The sequence below is a fragment of the Protopterus annectens genome, chromosome 2.part0, assembly GCF_019279795.1.
Source record: "Protopterus annectens isolate FY-2018-M chromosome 2.part0, PAN1.0, whole genome shotgun sequence".
In the NCBI taxonomy this organism is placed as follows: Eukaryota; Metazoa; Chordata; order Ceratodontiformes; family Protopteridae; genus Protopterus; species Protopterus annectens.
The window spans coordinates 901,116,572-901,142,151 of NC_056728.1; the positions used below are offsets into that span (position 1 = coordinate 901,116,572).

A 25,580-nucleotide genomic window follows, 5' to 3' on the forward strand; every position below is an offset into this window, starting at 1 on the left:
CCCTTTACCAAACAATAATGCAACCATGATATGGAAGGACATAGTATAGTTGTGTAAAATCGTACCATAACAGTAGATGTCCTTCCCTTCACTGTTGCAATATTTTCTCCTTCCCTCCCTCCTTCCTCTTTTTCTCTACTACTTTTTCTTTTTTCTTTCTGGATGTGCATGTTCCTCCTTTTCATCTTGGACTGTTGTTCTTCCTGGGGCTTTTCATTTCTGAGGTATTTATGTCTGCATGTGACCATTTTGCCCTATGCTGTGAGTGAGAAGCATAAGTGCAGTGTACAACGTCCTTGTAAATCCTAAGGCTTTATATACTGGCTGGATGTTGGGATCCCCTTAGCAGGGGATCCCTTAAGCAAAGAATACTGCAACAGTGAAGGGAAGTACATCTACTGTTATGGTAAGATTTTATACAGCTGTACTTTCAAGCATTGTAACCAATCCATGATAACATTTGAGCCTGCTACTGTTACACTTATTTTAAAATATGTACTGAAATGGCTTGCAGCAAAAGGGATATATTTACTGATAGTATCTCAATCTTTTTTTCATTTTATCATTTTTGCCCTCATTCCTGCTGACCATCAAGCTTCTAAAAGTTCATAGGTCCATAGGTGATTACTAGGCTAATGGCTCAAGAGCCTTTCCAAACCTAGCCAATAATACTCAGGATATGACAATATTACATCTGAATTCCTCAGATATGGGATGGGGTAGTATTTGGGTGGTGATTCTTTGGATGTTGGAGCCCTGAGTCATTTTGCAGACTGCCTCTGTCCATAAGGGACATGGACAGTACTCTGGGAGTGAATTTATAGTTCCCCATCCATTTACCAAAATTCTTTTTGAAGATAGCGAGGGGTGGGCTTTGGTTTAGTAAGATGGGAAGTTTATTCCATAGACAAGGTAGCCTTTTGGATACTAATCTGTCTTCCCAGCAATTTCTGTTAGAGTCACAAATAAGGGTTAGGTCCATGGAATGTGTAACCCTTGTATAATTTTTCTAGGAATATGTAACATTTTCATCAGGGTTGGCTCAGAGAGTGCCTTGTAGATCAGGCATAAGTCACTTGTTAATAAATGATTTGAGACGAGTAAAGGGATAGGGCCCTTATTTTATCTGCATAAGATATGTGTCTTATGCTTAGTATTTTTTAGTGAGAATCCTCTGGTGCCACTCCAGTCGGAGCAAGTCCTTTGTTAGGTCCATAAAGAAGGGAGAATTGTACTCGATTATGGGCCTGATGATGGCTGAGTACAGTGGCACTATGGCTGCCTTTGATCTTGATGCCATGGCCCAGGCAGCCATGATGGTGCTTTGTGCTCTTGTTGGCATGCTGGCAATGAGACCATTCTTCATTTATGACCTTAACCACCACCCCCCTCCACATTGATGATGTATGCTGTCAAATCACTGCAGGAGCCACCTTCACCCCTGCAGTCCTTGTATGCATTCTTTCCAACATGCACCAACAGGAGCTGCCATCACCAGCTTGGAAGGCCATGTCTGCATCCTCTCAAACTGGCCCCAACCTGTGTGACAAGCTTCTGCTTTCCAGTAGGACCTTGTCATTGGAGCTGTGATACAAGCTGGCAAGAAACACCATCCCTGCTCTCAAGGATGGGCATGCTCATCCTGCCTGTCTACAATATCAAGTGTCAAACTGGCTACTCAAGTTTAGGTCATCTAGGCTATAGTCATGGCTTTATCCCTCTACACCACCAGTGCAAGCAGATGACAACATTTTTATATTCTTCCTTTCCCCTGGTTACAGTCAACAACTAGCATTCCAGCAATTCTATCAGCTCATTTGTTTCTCTTTCAGGATAAGAGCCAATGGTTGATGTCCATTATCCAGGCAGCCTTCATGGTTTACTGCTTATGGCCAAGTCACCACCTCCTGAAGGCTAATGTATGCACTTGCCTGAATGAGGGCCCCATCCTCTCTGCTTCCAGTGCTCATATGGTTGCTTATACATATGCTCCTCCAGAAATATAATGCACTACTGTGCCTTAGCAGTGCCAAGCATATGCCTCAGCATTTCAGCAATGCTCTGCATGTTCCCTTCACTATTGAAGTTAGTGGTGCAGTAGATAAAGTCACTTCCCTTTCCTCAGATTGCACAATCCAACATCAGTTATTTATTCTTAGCCACCTGTGTTAGCTCTTCCAGTACAAAGGTCACTAATCAACCCAGTCAGGACTATACTCATCTGTCATTGAAATTACATATTTTTAAACTGACATTTACACTTGGTAACATTTACAACTAGTTAAAGGTTATCTTACAGATTAAGGGTCATAACTGGCAGCCATTTTCATAGGTCTAAACATTGAAATATACCCAACAAGGGTGCTGGCAACTTACAGTCTTTTGACCTAAACCAGTCTTGCCTGCTGAAACTAGTAAACTCTTCAAAAATATCACTAACACCTTGCATGATGTCAAAATGGTACAAATATCATTCCTTGATCTTTCCAAGGCTTTTGACACCATCTTATACTCAGGAATTCAAACTAGATGCAAGCTTATATGTAATCCATGCAACATTACTGTGAGTCCCACAAGGCTCTGTACTGGGGCCATTCTTATTTGGTACCTATTTCTCCCATGCCCAAACTGATGTCAAGGTTCTGTTGTTAACAAAGTTTATAGATGACTCCTGGACATTATAGGACAATCTGTCTTGTAGAAACATATGGAACCAGGACCATATGCTAACTCTGATGCAAAATAGTGTGTCCTTTGCCAAATGGGTACACCCTAGTACCTACAACATAGAAAATACTCCCCAAAATTAACACAGTTACTGTATTGGGGCTGGGGCATGTTTATGGACACTGAGCTCTCCTTTTTTTTTTAAAACAGGTTTATTGTTTTAACATATAAGAGAAATATCATAACAATTTTATACAAGTAATTAAAAATAGGTATTATTATAACATTCAGCAAAACAACTAAAATATTTACAAAGACATCCACTACAGTCAGATCAATTAATTAAACTAAAATACCATGCTATTGAAATTAAATTTTTTTTAACAAATTTTGTAAATTATCCCATACAATATAATAAGATGTTTTTCTATTTGTTCTTGTCCTAATTGTGTTTATTTCCATATGGCACACTATATTCATAACATTTTTAAATTCATTGAACGAAGGAGGTGTATCTGAAATCCAATTTCTAGTTATTATTTTCCTAGCCACTGCTAGAATAGACCATAACAAGGGAAGCTTGACCTTTTTAACACTTTGAGGTACAGGTGTGTTGAATAATATAAGAGATTTAGAAATAATGAAATTATCTGTAAAAAGAGCCTGCAAAAATTCATTAATTGACTTCCAGTATTCTTTCAATTTTATACAGTCATAAAACATATAAGCCCAGTCAGCATTAATTTCTACATTACATCTCTTACATAAATTATCTTTATTATTTATTTTATTCATCATCAAAGGTGTATAAAAACATCTATGTAAAAATTTCCATGTATAAAGTCTCCAGACAATGGAAGACGTAGTTCTATAAGCAGATTCCAATATATATTGTTTATCTTGTTGATTTGGTGAGTCCCCATTAATAGAAGTGAAATAATTCCAGTATGAATCTACACTGTAAAAAGTTTCTTGTCTGATAATTTTATGTATGTATGAAAGTTTACCTTTATCAGAAACTTTATGTTGTAAATTTAATATCAAGTAATCAATCAGTGTTGGAATAGATTATTTAACTGTTATAGACATTAGATCTATTTTATTAATGAGATGTTGTCTAAAGGTCTGAACCTCTAACCAGCAAGTTTCTCTTAGATCAAATTCTTGTTTTAAAAATCTAGATTTTTAACTTTATTATCAGATATCAACTGATACCAGTACTTTAGATCATTATCTATAGCTAAATGAGTTCCTTCAGAAGTAGATGACAAAAGCATACCCTGAGTATACATTATAGGGAATACAATAAAATTCCAATCCCTATACTTAGGGTGCATGAATATAAAGTTACGATAACTAATAATAATATTTAATGGGTAACAAACCATATGTTTAGGTGTAATAGGTGAAGTACAAAATTCCTTTAGTAACCATAACATGGAGTTATTTACAATCATATTTTTATGTGTTAAGGAGATTTTCATGAAGTGCATACTAATTAGCTCCCAATAATCTTTCCATTTTGCGACATATGACTGATCTATTAATAAAGTAATAACTTTTACAATAGAAGAGATAGTATATAAATTAAAGTCTGGAAAAGAAATACCCCCTTGAGACCAGCTATTAGTATGTTTCTTTAATGCAATCCTAGGTCTATTAGGTGCCCATAGGAAATTTAACATTAGTGTATTCAGTTTCTTGATAATTATTTTTGTAGGTGGAAGTATTATTGATTGTATTAAGTATAAAATCTTGGGGAATATTATCATTTTAATAATTGTCTCTCCTCCATAGTAAAAAACATATTATTCCAGGTATTAAAAAGATTTTGAATATTAAGAATACAGGTATTATAATTATTATATATAATAGATTTAATATCTTTAGATAGTATTATACCTAAATAAGTTGTCTGACCTGAATTGGGTACATATTTAGTAAAATCACTAATGAGAATATTTTTTCGTGTATATATAGGTAGTATTTTAGTTTTTTCTTCATTGAATATTAAACCAGAAATACTTTTAAAATTTATCATGTTATCAAATAGAGACTGCATAGAAGAATTAGATCCTGCTGATGTAATTAGAACAACAGCTGCAAAAAGTTGAATTTTGGATGTTGTATTTTTATCTATTTCAAAACCCTCTATGTCAGTACTGTTTCTGATCAAATTAGCCCAAGGCTCCATTACTAAAGTGAATAATAGTGGAGAAAGTGGACATCCTTGTTTTGTACCTTTAAGAATGGGTATTTTTTGTGAAACATATGTTCCTACCTTAATATAAGCCAACGTTCCTTTGTATAAATGCTCAATTAGATTTACAAATGCATCTGAGAAGTTTGTGCACTTCATTAAGGTAAACAGATAGTCCCAACTTACTGAATCAAATGCTGAACTTATATCAAGACTAATAAGTGTTAAATCTTTCTTTTCCTATTTGCAAAATCTATTAATGTTAAAGTTCTTCTTATATTATCAAAAGTATTTCTATTTACAATGAAGCCTGTCTGATCTATATCTATAATGCCGCGAATGATTGTCTTCAATCTATCAGCAAAGATACTCATAAACATTTTATAATCAACATTAAGTAATGAGATGGGCCGATATGAAGAACATCTAGTTGGATCTTTATTAGGTTTTAAAATTGGCGAAATAAATGTATATTGCCAAGATGGGGGGGTTATTAACTCAGTTTGGGCTAAAATAAAAACCTTATGTATTAATGAATATGTACTTTTAGAAAGGATTTTATATATCTCTGGTATAATACCATCATTACCCAGTGCTTTGTTTGATTTAAGCTTATTTATTTGTGTGATAACCTCTGTATATGAAATACTTTTGTCCAATAGTTTAATCTGTTGTTTATTAAGCTTTTTATTCATGTTTGTGGTTATAAACTCCTTTATTTTATCTTTAGGTTCCATGTTAATGTTATTATGGTTAATTTTGTGAAAGTGATTTCTAAATTCATCTAGTATTTCTGGTATACTAGAAACATTCTTCTTTTCCTTAGAGAAAAGATTTCTTTGATATGGTTTTGTTTATTCAACCTTTTTGTTTTATTTTTAAGTCTATGTAAGTATTTGGGGCTTATTGAATAAGACAAAAACTTGTATTTCTCTAAAGTTATTTTAACTTTATGAGTTAAAATTTCTTTGTATTTCTCATTTAGTTTGTTTATTTCTTTAATAACTTTCTTGTCTATAATATTTTCTTTATTATTATGTTTATAGGAGTCTAATTTACTTTGAATATCTAACAATTCCTTATCCCAAGATTTCCTTTTATTATTATACCATCTGATACTTTGTCCATATAGATATGATTTTAAGGCATCCCAAACATAAACAATGGAGACTTCAGGAGTATTATTTATGTCTAAAAATGTTTTACTTCTGAAAGTATATATTCTTTATAATCTTTTAGTTGAGTTAAGTATGCTGGTATCCTTTTGATCTGAACATTATGAGTATTTTTTATCATGAATTCAAAAACAATTGAATTATGATCAGATATAGGACATGAAATGATTTTGGAATTAATTAAATCTGTTACCATCTGGTTAGAAATAAAGACCCTATCTATTTTTGAATAAGTTTTGTATCTGTTAGAAAAAAAGGTGTATGGTAATGATTTTGAATCTATCTGATTATTAATATCATTCAAATGATAAGAATTAGCAAAATCATTTAAATGTTTTGCATTAGATGTAATTCTTCTTTTCCTTATAGTGGTAGTATCACTTTCATGTAGTATACAATTAAAGTCACCAGCTAAAATAATATCTCCTATAGAGAATGATATGATCTTATCAAGATGATGTTTCACTGTATTAATACCAATTCCAGGTATCCAATATACATTAATTAAAGTGTAAGTCTTCCCATTAATTTGTATTGTAACCATACAAAACATTCCTTTGTCATCCTGATAAGACTTAATGGTTTTAGGAATGGGCATACTTTTATTCCATAAAATAGCCACTCCTCTTTTTTTCTGAGTGTGCTCGGAACTAACCAATACTGTATATTTGTTTGTGGCTAGTTTATCAATATCTTTTTTCAAGAGATGGGTTTCTTGCAGGAAGACTAAGTTGGCCTTATGTAAATTAATGTATCTTATTAGGCTTGCCCTTTTACATGGTTTATTCAATCCATTAATGTTTAAAGAAATTCCTTTTAAAGATGTCATTTGGCATTTTTAAAACTTAAGAATCTTATGATCAAAATAACAAATAACAAGATAAGTAATGTTACAGCTCCTCCTTTAGGTGTACCTTTAAATATAGCTGTATTTATTGAATCTCTTATGGGATTTCGTATAGGATTCAATTTTGTTTGTAGTGACAATGAATGTACAAAATATATTGTGGATGTCAAAACTATATACAAATAACAATGAACAAGTGAAAATAATGTAAGGATTAAACCTTGCATCCAGCCTGGAGTTATAAACTCCAACTTAGAGTAGTATTTACCACTCAAGTTAACCCCCTACCCTAAGCAGCAGTACCTCAGCTACCACCTTATCAATTTAATACTAGTTATATTTAACTGAGGTTAACAGTTTTCAATTCAATTATCTAGCAAGACAAGACTACACATTTGGTAAAACAGCATCATATAAACTAAAATAAACCTTTTTTTTTTTTTTTTTTAAAACTGTTCATACTACTATATACATCCATGTAATATAAAACACTTGTATTCAAATAGCATTCAAATAATCAATACCACCAGCAGGTTCCATTTATGTTACAGTGAAATTTTTAGTGTTCTGGCATGGGTGTCTACAGTGTTACATGTTTTGCCAGTATATAGGGGATCACACCGGACTGTGCCATTTTAGGCTTTGTATGATAGACACAAATCACTTGTCAGGAATCTGTACGATAAAATAGAGATAGAGCTCCAAGGCATTCCACTTAGGCCACAGAATTCAGGCCCTTCATTTTCTTATGGAGGAAGTGTTGAGGTCTTTCAAGTTGGGCCCTAATTTTGATCATTTATCTGTAGAAAGGAGCATTGTATATTCATTTATGGACCTAAAATGAAAGGAGTAAGGAAGAATATTAACAGTCCTGGATAGAGAAGATATACCCTCGGTAATCAACTGAGCTAAATAGAAGGATTTTTTAATTACTTTAGAATCTTTGTAGTCAAAGGAGAGCTCAGTGGGGGCATGGCCAAGGATGAACACAGGATAGCAGCAGATTTCTTCAGCCCCACCAATTTCATTACACTGACAGGAATTAATTACTTAAAAAATTAATTTTTGAAGTAATTTTCTTTCTAAATATGTTTGTTTTATAAAGTTCTTGAACTATATCTAAAAGAGAAAGGAAATCTTAACAATATTCCTGTCAGAAATCACTTTGGAAATTTTCCTGTCAGTTTATCAGTCTGAAATGAGTTCCAGTAAGACAAATTCTCAAGACTCCAGCATCAAGAAAGAACTTCAGTCTCTGATAATTATAATCCAGCAACTTACTGCTAAGATGGATAAAATGGATACTAAAATAGACACCTTCATAGAAAAAACTACAAAACAAATAGACTTGTTACATATAGACCTGCAACAACAGAAGATCCAGATGACAGGCATAGAAGAAGCTGTGAATGACATGGAAAATAGAATACAAGAAGAGGAAATCAACATTGAGTTTCTGCTGAAACAAAATACACATTTACAAACAAAGCTGGATGACCTGGAAAATAGATCTAGGCGCAATAACATTAGGATTTTTGGACTGCCAGAAAATATTGAAGGTAACAATATTACTTCTTTTTTAACAACATGGCTCCCTAAAACTTTAGACTTACCAGAAGCATTCTCGTTTGGTATCGAAAGAGCACATAGATCTATAGCTAATACTAACTCTAACAAAAACTATCCTACATCAGTTATAGTTAGATTTCTATCATCTTTTGATAAAGAGATGGTTCTTAAATCTGCTTGGGCTAAAGCTCCTGTTAAGATTAATGAGACAACTGTGCGTTTTGACAATGACTATTCTTCCATGGTAATAGCTAAAAGAAAAGTTTTTCTGCCACTAATAAGGGAGCTTAAAAAAGCACAGTTTAAAACATACCTTCTGTTTCCTGCCAAGCTTAAAATCTTCCTTCCTGATAGTCCTAAAATTTTCGATGACTTAGACTCTGCTTTACTGTTTATCAAAAAATAAGATTTTGGATAAAATAGAAGAAATGGAATGGGCTAGTCCTTCATTAAAGAGACTGGCAACTGAAACTTCGTGGAAGGCTTCAGAGAAGAAGAAGAGACTTAAAAACAAATGATTTGTTCTATGTTTTTTTTCTCTCATCATTTTATTTCATTATTAATCTTTTTAAATATAGTTCCTGCATTTCCAAGAAGCAACAAATATTTTGAAAAAGATTTATTCAAAGTTATTCTCTGTGTGCAAAGAAATGTTTTGTTTCATAACTAGTCAAAATACCTGGAGATTTAATGGCAAGTTGTGATTCAACTGGTTTCTCTTTCTGAAAAGGAGAAGTAAGGTCAGTAATTTGATACATTTTTTTTCTTTATCTTTTTTTTTTTTTTTTCTTCTTTTCTTTGTTTAAACAATGACATTCTATTTAGATTATGTAGTGGGTAAAGGGTGGGGGAGGGCAGGGAGAGAAGAGTAATGAAAATATGATTAATAGAATAATAACATATTTATTCCTCGTAAAAAGTTTATATGTTCTTCAAATGCTATTCCTAATTATACTTTCTTGATTACACTGCTTATGCTTGTTTGTAAATAATCTGTCATGCTTTAACTAATAATAATTAGAACTAAATAATAGTAAATAATATGTTTTATTTTTAACTCTATTAATATAAACAGTAAGTAATATTCCATTGTATATACTTCTTATAGATTTCTCTTACATTTTTTATTTCTGCCTTACACCCTTTTACTTTCTACTCTCTTTTTCTTTTCTTTATTAATATATAGAAATGCTTTTGATCATATAGACACAGTAAATAATAAGATTTGCATGAAAATTGAGTTGGGACAAAAATATTGAGTTTTATTACTTATTAATAATTTTGGGCTTAATTTCACTTACATAGAAGCTGTAATAACCTGTAAAATACATTATGAAGGTTTTGTCATGTTTAGATGCATTTACACTGCTAAATGAATGTTTGCCACTAGTTTTTAATAAGTTTCCCGCCAAAATGTTAAGAGGGACAATCTGGGATGTGGGCTGTCTCATGCACAGTGTCCATGAGCTACTTCAAAAGCTTCAACTCTCAGAATTCTCACAGAGAAGCTGAAAGCAGCTAGTCTCACCTTTGACCTAGATATCACACTGACACATCACAGATTCAAGAATGACACTCTACCAAGAAATAGAAATGATACAAATGCGACTATGTGAAGGAAAATGAACTCTTTAACACCTAAATGTGAGTTATTTTATATAATTACTTAAATATCTATGTCATAATTCATAAAATATGTCAGTTATAATGAATTTAAATGATACAGTTTCTTGTAGTAAGTAAATGTCTTATTTTAGAAGGCATAGAAAATGAAACATTTATTCAAGTGTTTTTGAAAATCTACTTAACAGCAGCTTAATAATCTGTGTTAAAAACTTATGTTCCAAACATATACATTACTATAACTCATCTAATTCATCTGATTGACAAGCATAAATAATTTTATAACTCTCTACTGGAAGAAATTGTCATGTGATATATTTTAAAGCAGTAGTATAGCATGGTTGTAAAATCTGGTTACTAAAATGTGTTTGCTGTGCATTATTTTGTATAAAGCAGACAGATTTATTATAGGGACAGCAAGTAAGATAGTGCTAAGTAAGGACACAACTCAGTGAGATCAGATATATATATGTGTGTGTGTGTGTGTGTGTGTGTGTGTGTGTGTGTGTGTGTGTGTGTGTGTGTGTGTGTGTGTGTGTGTGTGTGTATGTGTGTGTGTGTGTGTGTGTGTGTGTGTGTGTGTATGTGTGTGTGTGTGTGTGTGTGTGTGTGTGTGTGTGTGTGTGTATGCATATGTATATATATATATATATATATATATATATATATATATATATATGTATGTGTGTGTGTGTGTGTATGTATATATATATATATATATATATATATGTGTGTGTGTGTGTGTATGTATATATATATATATATATATACGTGTTTCTGAGAATCTGCATAACTATGCAGTATGATTTATAAAAATTTCTATGAATACAATATTTTATTCTATTGACAATAATGAGTTTGAGTAAATGCTCATATACAAGCAATTCAAGGTTTTTTTTGGAAGCCGTTTATTGCATTTACATGACAGAAAATAGATGCATCTTAATATATGTAATGTCTGAATCATATTAAAGATTTCTAACATCAAGATTATTTGAATGCTATTTGAATACAAGTGTTTTATATTACATGGATATATATAGTAGTATGAACAGTTTTTAAAAAAAAAAAAAAAAAAAAAGGTTTATTTTAGTTTATATGATGCTGTTTTACCAAATGTGTAGTCTTGTCTTGCTAGATAATTGAATTGAAAACTGTTAACCTCAGTTAAATATAACTAGTATTAAATTGATAAGGTGGTAGCTGAGGTACTGCTGCTTAGGGTAGGGGGTTAACTTGAGTGGTAAATACTACTCTAAGTTGGAGTTTATAACTCCAGGCTGGATGCAAGGTTTAATCCTTACATTATTTTCACTTGTTCATTGTTATTTGTATATAGTTTTGACATCCACAATATATTTTGTACATTCATTGTCACTACAAACAAAATAGAATCCTATACGAAATCCCATAAGAGATTCAATAAATACAGCTATATTTAAAGGTACATCTAAAGGAGGAGATGTAACATTACTTATCTTGTTATTTGTTATTTTGATCATAAGATTCTTATGTTTTAAAAATGCCAAATGACATCTTTAAAAGGAATTTCTTTAAACATTAATGGATTGAATAAACCATGTAAAAGGGCAAGCCTAATAAGATACATTAATTTACATAAGGCCAACTTAGTCTTCCTGCAAGAAACCCATCTCTTGAAAAAAGATATTGATAAACTAGCCACACACAAATATACAGTATTGGTTAGTTCAGAGCACACTCAGAAAAAAAGAGGAGTGGCTATTTTATGGAATAAAAGTATGCCCATTCCTAAAACCATTAAGTCTTATCGGGATGACAAAGGAATGTTTTGTATGGTTACAATACAAATTAATGGGAAGACTTACACTTTAATTAATGTATATTGGATACCTGGAATTGGTATTAATACAGTGAAACATCATCTTGATAAGATCATATCATTCTCTATAGGAGATATTATTTTAGCTGGTGACTTTAATTGTATACTACATGAAAGTGATACTACCACTATAGGAAAAGAAGAATTACATCTAATGCAAAACATTTAAATGATTTTGCTAATTCTTATCATTTGAATGATATTAATAATCAGATAGATTCAAAATCATTACCATACACCTTTTTTCTAACAGATACAAAACTTATTCAAAAATAGATAGGGTCTTTATTTCTAACCAGATGGTAACAGATTTAATTAATTCCAAAATAATTTCATGTCCTATATCTGATCATAATTCAATTCTTTTTGACTCATAATGTTCAGATCAAAAGGATACCAGCATACTTAACTCAACTAAAAGACTATAAAGAATATATACTTTCAGAAGTAAAACATTTTTAGACATAAATAATACTCCTGAAGTCTCCATTGTTTATGTTTGGGATGCCTTAAAATCATATCTATATGGACAAAGTATCAGATGGTATAATAATAAAAGGAAATCTTGGGATAAGGAATTGTTAGATATTCAAAGTAAATTAGACTCCTATAAACATAATAATAAAGAAAATATTATAGACAAGAAAGTTATTGAAGAAATAAACAAACTAAATGAGAAATACAAAGAAATTTTAACTCATAAAGTTAAAATAACTTTAGAGAAATACAAGTTTTGTCTTATTCAATAAGCCCCAAATACTTACATAGACTTAAAAATAAAACAAAAGGTTGAATAAACAAAACCATATCAAAGAAATCTTTTCTCTAAGGAAAAGAAGAATGTTTCTAGTATACCAGAAATACTAGATGAATTTAGAAATCACTTTCACAAAATTAACCATAATAACATTAACATGGAACCTAAAGATAAAATAAAGGAGTTTATAACCACAAACATGAATAAAAAGCTTAATAAACAACAGATTAAACTATTGGACAAAAGTATTTCATATACAGAGGTTATCACACAAATAAATAAGCTTAAATCAAACAAAGCACCGGGTAATGATGGTATTATACCAGAGATATATAAAATCCTTTCTAAAAGTACATATTCATTAATACATAAGGTTTTATTTTGGCCCAAACTGAGTTAATAACCCCCCCCATCTTGGCAATATACATTTATTTCGCCAATTTTAAAACCTAATAAAGATCCAACTAGATGTTCTTCATATCGGCCCTTCTCATTACTTAATGTTGATTATAAAATGTTTATGAGTATCTTTGCTGATAGATTGAAGACAATCATTCCCGGCATTATAGATATAGATCAGACAGGCTTCATTGTAAATAGAAATACTTTTGATAATATAAGAAGAACTTTAACATTAATAGATTTTGCAAATAGGAAAAAGAAAGATTTAACACTTATTAGTCCTGATATAAGTTCAGCATTTAATTCAGTAAGTTGGGACTATCTGTTTACCTTAATGAAGTGCACAAACTTCTCAGATGCATTTGTAAATCTAATTGAGCATTTATACAAAGGAACGTTGGCTTATATTAAGGTAGGAACATATGTTTCACAAAAAATACCCATTCTTAAAGGTACAAAACAAGGATGTCCACTTTCTCCACTATTATTCACTTTAGTAATGGAGCCTTGGGCTAATTTGATCAGAAACAGTACTGACATAGAGGGTTTTGAAATAGATAAAAATACAACATCCAAAATTCAACTTTTTGCAGCTGATGTTCTAATTACATCAGCAGGATCTAATTCTTCTATGCAGTCTCTATTTGATAACATGATGAATTTTAAAAGTATTTCTGGTTTAATATTCAATGAAGAAAAATCTAAAATACTACCTATATATACACGAAAAAATATTCTCATTAGTGATTTTACTAAATATGTACCCAATTCAGGTCAGATAACTTATTTAGGTATAATACTATCTAAAGATATTAAATCTATTATATATAATAATTATAATACCTGTTTTCTTAATATACAAAATCTTTCTAATACCTGGAATAATATGTTTTTACTATGGAGGAGAGACTTACAATTATTAAAATGATAATATTCCCCAAGATTTTATACTTAATACAATCAATAATACTTCCACCTAGAAAATAATTATCAAGAAACTGAATACACTAATGTTAAATTTCCTATGGGCACCTAATAGACCTAGGATTGCATTAAAGAAACATACTAATAGCTGGTCTCAAGGGGTATTTCTTTTCCAGACTTTAATTTATATACTATCTCTTCTATTGTAAAAGTTATTACTTTATTAATAGATCAGTCATATGTCACAAAATGGAAAGATTATTGGGAGCTAATTAGTATGCACTTCATGAAAATCTCCTTAACACATAAAAATATGATTGTAAATAACTCCATGTTATGGTTACTAAAGGAATTTTGTACTTCACCTATTACACCTAAACATATGGTTTGTTACCCATTAAATATTATTATTAGTTATCGTAACTTTATATTCATGCACCCTAAGTATAGGGAATGGAATTTTATTGTATTCCTATAATGTATACTCAGGGTATGCTTTTGTCATCTACTTCTGAAGGAACTCATTTAGCTATAGATAATGATCTAAAGTACTGGTATCAGTTGATATCTGATAATAAAGTTAAAAATCTAGATTTTTAAAACAAGAATTTGATCTAAGAGAAACTTGCTGGTTAGAGGTTCAGACCTTTAGACAACATCTCATTAATAAAACAGATCTAATGTCTATAACAGTTAAAGAATCTATTCCAACACTGATTGATTACTTGATATTAAATTTACAACATAAATTTTCTGATAAAGGTAAACTTTCATACATACATAAAATTATCAGACAAGAAACTTTTTACAGTGTAGATTCATACTGGAATTATTTAACTTCTATTAATGGGGACTTACCAAATCAACAAGATAAACAGTATATATTGGAATCTGCTTATAGAACTACGTGTTCCATTGTCTGGAGACTTTATACATAGAAATTTTTACATAGATCTTTTTATACACCTTTGATGATGAATAAAATAAATAATAAAGATAATTTATGTAAGAGATGTAATGTAGAAATTAATGCTGACTGGGCTCATATGTTTTATGACTGTATAAAATTGAAAGAATACTGGAAGTCAATTAATGAATTTTTGCAGGCTCTTTTTACAGATATTTTCATTATTTCTAAATCTCTTATATTATTCAACACACCTGTACCTCAAAGTGTTAAAAAGGTCAAGCTTCCCTTGTTATGGTCTATTCTAGCAGTGGCTAGGAAAATAATAACTAGAAATTGGATTTCAGATACACCTCCTTCGTTCAATGAATTTAAAAATGTTATGAATATAGTGTGCCATATGGAAATAAACACAATTAGGACAAGAACAAATAGAAAAACATCTTATTATATTGTATGGGATAATTTACAAAATTTGTTAAAAAAATTTTAATTTCAATAGCATGGTATTTTAGTTTAATTAATTGATCTGATTGTAGTGGATGTCTTTGTAAATACTTTAGTTGTTTTGTTGAATGTTATAATAATACCTATTTTTAATTACTTGTATAAAATTGTTATGATATTTCTCTTGTATGTTAAAACAATAAACCTGTTTTAAAAAAAAAAAAGGAGAGCTCAGTGTCCATAAACATGCCCCAGCCCCAATACAGTAACTGTGTTAATTTTGGGGAGTATTTTCTATGTTGTAGGTACTAGGGTGTACCCATTTGGCAAAGGACACACTATTTTGCATCAGAGTTAGCATATGGTCCTGGTTCCATATGTTTCTACAAGACAGATTGTCCTATAATGTCCAGGAGTCATCTATAAACTTTGTTAACAACAGAACCTTGACATCAGTTTGGGCATGGGAGAAATAGGTACCAAATAAGAATGGCCCCAGTACAGAGCCTTGTGGGACTCATAGTAATGTTGCATGGATTACATATAAGCTTGCATCTAGTTTGAATTCCTGAGTATAAGATGGTGTCAAAAGCCTTGGAAAGATCAAGGAATGATATTTGTACCATTTTGACATCATGCAAGGTGTTAGTGATATTTTTGAAGAGTTTACTAGTTTCAGCAGGCAAGACTGGTTTAGGTCAAAAGACTATAAGTTGCCAGCACCCTTGTTGGGTATATTTCAATGTTTAGACCTATGAAAATGGCTGCCAGTTATGACCCTTAATCTGTAAGATAACCTTTAACTAGTTGTAAATGTTACCAAGTGTAAATGTCAGTTTAAAAATATGTAATTTCAATGACAGATGAGTATAGTCCTGACTGGGTTGATTAGTGACCTTTGTACTGGAAGAGTTAACACAGGTGGCTAAGAATAAATAACTGATGTTGGATTGTGCAATCTGAGGAAAGGGAGGTGACTTTATCTACTGCACCACTAACTTCAATAGTGAAGGGAACATGCAGAGCATTGCTGAAATGCTGAGGCATATGCTTGGCACTGCTAAGGCACAGTAGTGCATTATATTTCTGGAGGAGCATATGTATAAGCAACCATATGAGCACTGGAAGCAGAGAGGATGGGGCCCTCATTCAAGCAAGTGCATACATTAGCCTTCAGGAGGTGGTGACTTGGCCATAAGCAGTAAACCATGAAGGCTGCCATTAGTTTTGACTAGCTGGTTGAGCAATACCTTAAAAATTGGGACAGATTGTGTCTGTGCTGGAGATTTACCAGTTTCCTCTCTATGCAAAATAGTTAAGGTCGAATTTTATTGGTTTGCACTGGAAGGTAGTGACTGAATCTCAGACTATGATTTGTGATGGATTCATCATCTGTTTCTCAACCCAGGAATTCCTTTTCAGCCCCCAGTCCCCTCTCAGGATCTTTTTTCAGATGCATCAGCCATAACGTGGTGTGCTTCGTATGGTGCTGCAAAGGTTCAGGTTTTAGCCCATTCATCAGAGAGCAGATCATATCATCATCAAGGAGATGAAAGCTCTTCTTCTTGCTCTTCAGGCCTTCCATACCCTTTTTCTTCTTGAACCTCTCAAAAGGTTTACTGACCACAGTAATGTGGTATGTTAACAATCAAGGTGGTCACAGTCTTACATTCTGTGAAGATTAGCTGTTCAGGTTTGGGATTTGGCTGTTTAGTGTCAGGTGACCCTTCAGCTTGTTTATATTTCTTCAGAACAAAACACTGTTTGTAAATGTGTATTTTGTTTCAGCAGAAACTCAATGTTGATTTCCTCTTCTTGTATTCTATTTTCCATGTCATTCACAGCTTCTTCTATGCCTGTCATCTGGATCTTCTGTTGTTGCAGGGCTATATGTAACAAGTCTATTTGTTTTGTAGTTTTTTCTATGAAGGTGTCTATTTTAGTATCCATTTTATCCATCTTAGCAGTAAGTTGCTGGATTATAATTATCAGAGACTGAAGTTCTTTCTTGATGCTGGACTCTTGAGAATTTGTCTTACTGGAACTCATTTCAGACTGATAAACTGACAGGAAAATTTCCAAAGTGATTTCTGACAGGAATATTGTTAAGATTTCCTTTCTTTTTTAGATATAGTTCAAGAACTATATAAAACAAACATATTTAGAAAGAAAATTACTTCAAAAATTAATTTTTTAAGTAATTAATTCCTGTCAGTGTAATGAAATTGGTGGAGCTGAAGAAATCTGCTGCTATCCTGTGTTCATCCTTGGCCACGCCCCCACTGAGCTCTCCTTTGACTACCAAGATTCTAAAGTCATTAAAAAATCCTTCTATTTAGCTCAGTTGATTACCGAGGGTATATCTTCTCTATCCAGGACTGTTAATATTCTTCCTTACTCCTTTCATTTTAGGTCCATAATTGAATATACAATGCTCCTTTCTACAGATAAATGATCAAAATTAGGACCCAACTTGAAAGACCTCAACACTTCCTCCATAAGAAAATGAAGGGCCTGAATTCTGTGGCCTAAGTGGAATGCCTTGGAGCTCTATCTCTATTTTATCTTACAGATTCCTGACTAGTGATCTGTGTCTATCATACAAAGCCTAAAATGACACAGTCCGGTGTGATCCCCTATATACTGGCAAAACATGTAACACTGTAGACACCCATGCCAGAACACTAAAAATTTCACTGTAACATAAATGGAACCTGCTGGTGGTATTGATACCTCATCCAAAGAATTCCTATCCTCTGGAATAGACTCCCCAACTCTCTTTAAACATTGCCTGTATAAATGGAAGAGAAATCAAAGATGCACCCCTGCTTTTTCAAGCCATTCTGGAAGAGGATAGCATAAAGAGAGTATTGCAGGTATAACTGAAGCTATACCTGAAAAGAGGTATTCAGATCAACTGCTTAATATGACCTTATGAACCTTTTTATGGAAGGCCTAGGCTTCCCAGTTCCACATTTGGAGCATCACCTGCCTGTGAGGTAGTCTGCTGCATGCACAAAGCAACATAAAAATACTCCTAACCACACCTATATTCTCATACGCCTACTGAAGTCACCTTTTTAAATTTTTAATTTCACACCTCAAGTACAATTACACTAGTAAGGTAACTTGCACTGTAGTTATCACTATCAAAGGGATCTGACTGGATTAAGCCATTACTGACCACAAATTAGCTTCTCGGTCACTTAATGAAAAAGATCAGACAGATGTAAATGTAAAATTATCTCTATCACTCAGTGAATAAAATCTAATAATAACTGCCAGCCTTTTAAATTCCTTTACTAACTGGCAGTTTTAAGTATTTCCATGCATGGCATTTATTATCTGACAAAAAAAAATGTCTGTGTAGAAACCCACACAGAGAATGACACTGCATTTTCTTTATTCTCCCCATTTTAGACATATATGTGTGTGTGTGTGTGTGTGTGTGTGTATATATATATATATATATATATATATATATATATATATATATATATATATATATATGTGTGTGTGTGTGTGTGTGTGTGTGTGTGTGTGTGTCTGTATTTATATGGGTCTTTTCAAATTTGTTGAATGACAGAAATCATTGACACACTACTACACATGCACCAAACAACAATCTCAACACATCTCAACACATGGAAAACAAAGACACACAAAAAAAGAAAACATAATTTTTCATAGGGGGCCTTCACAGTGCACCACACCCCCTGCTAATTATATATACTAACTCAAAGATAGGTTCATATGTTTATAGGTGGTTACCAGGCTAACAACTACAAGGGCCTTTTTAAGCCTGGCCATGCATCCCAAATCTCTGAAAAGGTCTGATACCCCTGATAAGCGTAAGAAGGGGTTTGGGAGATGAAACATTTACAAGCAGGGTCTGGGAGATGAACCATTTATAGGTTGCCTGTATCTATTAGAGGCATAGGTGCCAAACCAGGGATGAATTTCTGGTTTCCCATCCAATTGTCCAAGTTGCACTTGAATTGTGTTAGGGAAGACCTCTGATTCACACGGATGGTGTGCCTGTTCTATAGATGGGTTAGTCTCTGGGATACATACCTATCTCTCCAGAAGGTCATATTTATATCACAGGCAAGGTTCAAGTCTTTAGAATTGGTAATTCTGGTGCTGTTTGTTTTGTGGATATGCAGGAGATTCATCAGAGTGGGATCTGACAATGCCCTGTATGCCAGGCATAGATCTCTCCTCAAAAGCCTGTAGGAGCAGAATACAGAGATAGGGCCTTAAGGCAGTCTGCTTAGGACATTTTACTTATGCTCTGTATTCTTTTAGTGAGGAACACCTGTGGATGTTCCAACTATTAGATGCCTGTTTAGGTACAAACCAAAGGGAGTCTTGTACTCAATGATAGGTCTGATGAATGCCAAGTACAGTGAAACAATGACTTCCTTGGACTTAGATATCATACCTTTGTTTATAAGTTGCGCAACACAGAATGATTTCCTCACCACTGTAGACACGTGATGGTCAAAGGCTAGATTACTATCTATGTGTGTCCCTACGTCCCTGACTACTGGGTCAGCTCTAAGGCGTGTGTTATCAATATGAGAGTTACCAGGGTTGGATGACTTTCCAAAGGATACTATTATACATTTCTTGGCATTTAGTTTTAGTCCATGGCTCATTAATAAACATTTGTGTCAGTGTGAGATTCAATGACACCTCCTAATTTGCAATCATCTGCACATTTAGTCAGCCAGAGACCGCTGACATTGGCATTGACTTCTGAGAAGTAAATGCCAAAAAGGGGCAGTCCAAGCACTGATTCCTGAGGGACTCCACTTGCGATTAGCCTCTTTGTAGAGGTGGACTCCCAAATTCTAACTTCCTAGGTCCTGTCTGTGAGCCAGTTGGCTATCCACCGGGTGCTATCCACCGAGTGACATACGGGTTTGTACCTAACCTCTTGAGTTTGTCAGCAATACCCAAGTAGGCTATTGTGTCAAATGCCGTTGCCAAGTCAAGGTAGGCAGTGTGAATGATTTTGCCCTCATCGAATCCTTTGGTGATCTTCTCAAAGAATTCCACCAGGTTGAGTAGACATGATCTCCCCTTGACGAGACCAAACTGGGTTGGGTCCAGTGTCTGGAAGATTACTATATCCCTGTTGATCATCTCCATGTTAATTCTTTCCCATGCTTTACATATAAGACTAGTGAGACTTATGGGTCTATAGTTTCCAGGGTCTGTAAATGGCCCACCTTTCTGCAGAGGCATGACTGTTACCATTCTCCATTCATGAGGCACAAAGCCTGTTTGAAGGTTACAGTTAAATAGTAATTCCAGAGGCCCTGACAGGTCATATTTCATGCTATTTAGAAGGCATCCTGGGATATTATCTGGACTCATTGATACAGTGTTCTTGGTCTTAGAGAGAGCATTAAGCACCTGTTCCCTAGTGATAGTAGGGAGAGTTATATTTGATGATATTTCCTGAGGGAAGGTTGAGAGGGAGAGAGGGGTAGAGTTGTCGCTGAATTTATCAGCCAGGAGGTTTGCTATATCTTCTGGTTCACTATAGGTGACTCCATTTACAATGAGCTGTGCACACAACTGTGTATTGCCTTTGAGGTTGTGGACATAGCTAAAGAATGCTCTGTGGATATCCTTGGCCTGGGAGGCCAAACTTGCCTCAATTGTGGCTTTGGTTGACTTTATTTATCCTCTGAATTGTTTGTTTAGTTTGATGAAAGTGTTTTTATCCTGCTGGGTTCTGCACCTCCTAATTTTTGCCAAGATTTTCTTCCTCCTGTTATACAGCTGATTGATTTTGTGATTCCATCAGTGTGGCTTGTTTTTGAGTTAGTTCTGTATTGTACTTCTTCCAGGCAGGTACAGTTGCCGCTATGCAGCTACTAACATGTTTGTACAGGGTTTCTGTTAACAGTTCTGCATAGGCAGCAATGTTCTCAGGATTTATGAGGCTTGACATTTTGCCAGGTTACACTTAATAGCAGAAGGTTAGCCTTAGAGTAGTTCCTGAATATTCCAAGTTTAGCTGGGGGGTCCAGGTTTTATTTTTACTTCAAAGGACACAATTATGTGGTCTGACCTTACCAGGGAAGGCATTACAGTAGGGGGTGTGCAGCAGTCTTTCATATTAGTGAGGACCAGATCCAGTATGGTTGCACCCCTGGTTGATGTACTGACTAGCTGGTCCAGGGAGTTTGTGTTTACAAAATCCAGGAATCTCTGTGCATGTACATTTGGTGTTGTACAGGATTCCCTGTTAATAGTTTGCACAGTTTTTAGGAAAAGAGCATATTTCCCAACCCCGAGAATCGTCTGATCTCACACACTTGTCAACCATCTGTTTAGCTGACCAAATTCTGTCAACTAAACATATATCAACAAAAACATCATTTGACAAAATTATTAGATACCATATAAGTATGTATATGTGTGTGTGTGTGTGTATGTATATAATATATATATATATATATATATATATATATATATATATATATATATATATGTACCTATAGCTATATATCTATATATATATATATATATATATATATATATATATATATATATATATATATATATATATATATATATATATATATATATACAGAGATAGATATAATCTGTATATATATTATTTATCTATATCTATATAATATATATATATATATATATATATATATATATATATATATATAGGTCTACTTTACATGGTCGACTCTTCAGAAAGTCAACTTTCATATGGCCGAGAACATATGATCGACTTTCGAAAAGCCGACCATGTATACTAAACACATAAAACACAACAAACACTTACCTTAAACTGTTAGCAGGGAGGCTATGCCCCCTGCACCCCCGTGTCCAAACCCCCCGTAACTTAAATATACCAACTCCGAGATTGCACTATAGTGTGGAAGAAGGGAATTTTCCTATTCTGCACTGTACTGAGACAGCAGTTCCCCATGGTCAGCTTTTCGAAAGTCGATCATATGGTCTCATCCATATGAAAGTCGACTTTCTGAAAAGTCGACCACGTGAAAAGCACCTATATATATACATATATATATATATATATATATACACACACACACACACACACACACACACACACACACACACACACACACACACATATATGTGTGCACACATGTACATATGCATCGCTAATCACTCCTGTCCGTCCTACATTTTGTAGTCTATGTTTCACATTAGTATAATAAAGCCTGCACACCTTCTAACTGTGTTCTATCCACAATAATTCAAGTGCTGGTTAATAAACATATTTATCTTTCAAAACTTGGTCTTCTGTGGTGCTACACTTCCAGGTACACTTCTTTGCACTGCCACTACAGAAACATAGCAAAGACTCCCCCTGTGAAAATTATCACTCCCCATATGTTGGTTCTTTGCTTAGATGGTGTTAGATGGAATCAGATGAAATCATCATGTGCCAGTAAATAGATAATTTGAGACATTAACATAAAATGTTATGGAAACACGTTGGCTTTCATGGTGTAGCAGAGCTATGTGAGAACAGCGATTGTTGCTAATAGTATTTTGTGCTTGTTGTCTAGTCTGACATTTACTATACATAGTCAAGCTTGTGATTCTGTGCTGGAATGGCTCTGCATTGTCATCTGAATACAGAGACTCTATATCGCTCTTCCAAACTTTTTGGTACCAGTGCAAAGAATGTCAAACATCATCATTTTACCAAGAACAGTAACTTATGTACACATCACTGTAGTTGGATCACTGCATACAGCGTACAAATAAACATTGCACAAAATTCTTGCTAACTTTTCAACTGCAGTTCCAGCTATATGATGTAGACAAAGAAAAAAATTACACATGTTGAAGCCTAAATATCATTCCATTAAACTTGCAGTTTCTTGGTGAATATTTGCTACATACTAATCTGTTTTTTATTGTTTTACACAGTATTGCAACAGGAGTGTTCACTTTTAACAGTCTTGCTGACAGCAGATTTTTTTTTCTTTCTTTGAAACCCGTAAACAAAATCAATGTTCCAGAATCCAAAGCTGTGGAAATACCCAGTAAAACAGATAATCAGAACCATGATTCCTCAAGTAAGTGTGTTGGGTAATTTGAAAGTTGCAAAACTATTGCTCTACAGTATAAATTTAAAAAAGTAATTGAAAACAACTGGTATTTTTTCAAATATTTCTAAAAACTATATACTTACAGAGACATTCATCTTTACGTAATTAACCACACTGCCATTTGAGTATTAGAATCCTGCTAACATATACATCAAAAGAGGCATTAAAGCATCTCTGTGCAATTAATGACACAAATTTTCTAAAATCAGAGCCTAGTATGTTCTAAAAGAGACTTTAAGATGTAACTGCATAGGTAACCTCATTTGCTGGCATTCTCAAGGCACTGACATATCACTCTATATACTGGCAGAGATATAAATATTAAAACCTCATCAATGTTTAATTAACTACACTGGTGTTCTAAAATCAAAGTCCTGCCATATATGTCTGTCTGTCTATATCCATCTACATCTGTATCTGCATTTATATTTGTTTACTATCTGTCTAGTACCATACTTGTTTCTTGAGTCATGATGCTGTCGCAACCTGTCAATAGCACATGTTATTAACATGTGCTATAATGCTGTCAACTATAGTAGAGCAGTGGATAAGTCCCTTTGGTCACCATTTTTCAACTGTGCAGATAGTATATTACATATAAAATAAAACACTGGAATGCAAAGCTGAATTGCCACTGTTTATAAAAACACAAAATATAAACTCAGGCTAATTCTTATATCCTCCAGGATAATGAGGCTTTTGATCAGACAAATGTGAAAAAAAAAACAGTCTAAAGTTTAAATAATCAGTTGGGTCTATGTTCAGCCGTCAGATGGGATAACCATCAAAAGGCTAAACATCGAACAATAAGCATCGAAAGTTCACTCAATGAACTTTCATTTCATTGACAAAGTAACTACTTGTCCACACTTATCCGTCTCACACACAAAAGTCTTTCAAACTACCCAATGCGGTGGCTTTGCTCCCCCACATCCCCCTTACTATATATATGCCAACTCCAAGACCATGCAACAGTGGAGAAAAGGGGTTTGGAACACTTCCATACATGAGACAGCGAAGTGTTGAACAATTAGTTACTTACCCTGTCAATGAAATGAAATGCACGGAGTGAACTTTCAGTGCTTACTGTCTGATGTTCAGCCATTCCATGATTAGCCCATTTGATGGCTGACAGTAGATCTTAGCCAATCAAATCATATGACCTTATTATTTCATTACAATCATCCTTTTAATTTAAGTTCGACCATCTTCAGTACCATCTTAAAGGATTCTCCTATTTTTGGCATCAGAAAAAAAATCTTAATACAAGTCAAAAAATTGTTTGCATTGGGAAAACTCAGAATTGTAGATAAGATTTTTACTTTTTCTTTTTTTCCCTTTTTAATTTCTCTAAATCTTTTGGGTTTCTAATACCGTGATGGGAATGGACCCCATTCCTAAGTCAAAGTATGATTAATGTTCATGAAATTAGTATTGTTTCATTCTTTGATGTCAGTCAGAAGTGCTCCTTGTAGCACCAGCAATGTGCCCAGTAATGAATCCTTCTGCAATTCGTATGGAGTTATGTGTATTGATAGCATATTTAAATATGATGGTAGACTTTTTTTATCAGAGCCGTTGCACCTATTACTATTGGAACTATCTGGGTATCCTTCTTCCACATTGGTCTCATTTCTGCTTGCAGATCTTGATATTTTATAACTTTGTGTCTCTCTGTACGCAGGACACTGTAGTCACTGGGTGTGGCGATTTCAATGATCAATTCTACTTTTCTCTTCTTTTCTTCGATTACTACTATATCCAGTTTTCTAGCATCTATCTTTTGAATTGTTGGTAATGGATGATCCCATGTGATGTAGACGATCATTTTCTATGATGCTTTGTGGCTCATGTTTCCAGTGCTTTTTAGCCACTTCATAACTATAATGTCTGCACAATCCCCATTGCAACAGTCTTGCCACATTATTATGCCTTTTGGTATACAGTCCTTCTGTCATTAGTATGTCACAACCAGCAATGAGATGTGCAACTGTTTCCAGTTTGGTTTTACAAAACCTACATTAGTTTGTTTCTTCCACATGTTCAATGGACTTTGTAATCCAGTGTGTATGTAG

At 33.5% G+C, this 25,580-nt stretch overlaps 1 protein-coding gene across 7 annotated transcripts in view; it reads left to right on the forward strand.

The window, feature by feature from the left end:
* LOC122793286 (A-agglutinin anchorage subunit-like) overlaps window positions 1–25,580 on the forward strand; it is a 1,003,124-nt gene that overhangs the window by 572,252 nt on the left and 405,292 nt on the right. For 6 of the 7 annotated variants that reach the window (XM_044061154.1, XM_044061150.1, XM_044061155.1 and 3 more), the window contains one exon: window positions 23,416–23,472. The exons of the other annotated variant lie outside the window; for it this stretch is intronic. In XM_044061154.1, coding sequence (XP_043917089.1) covers window positions 23,416–23,472 — 57 coding nt within the window. The remainder of the gene's footprint in view (window positions 1–23,415; window positions 23,473–25,580) is intronic. 7 annotated transcript variants of the gene reach the window in all.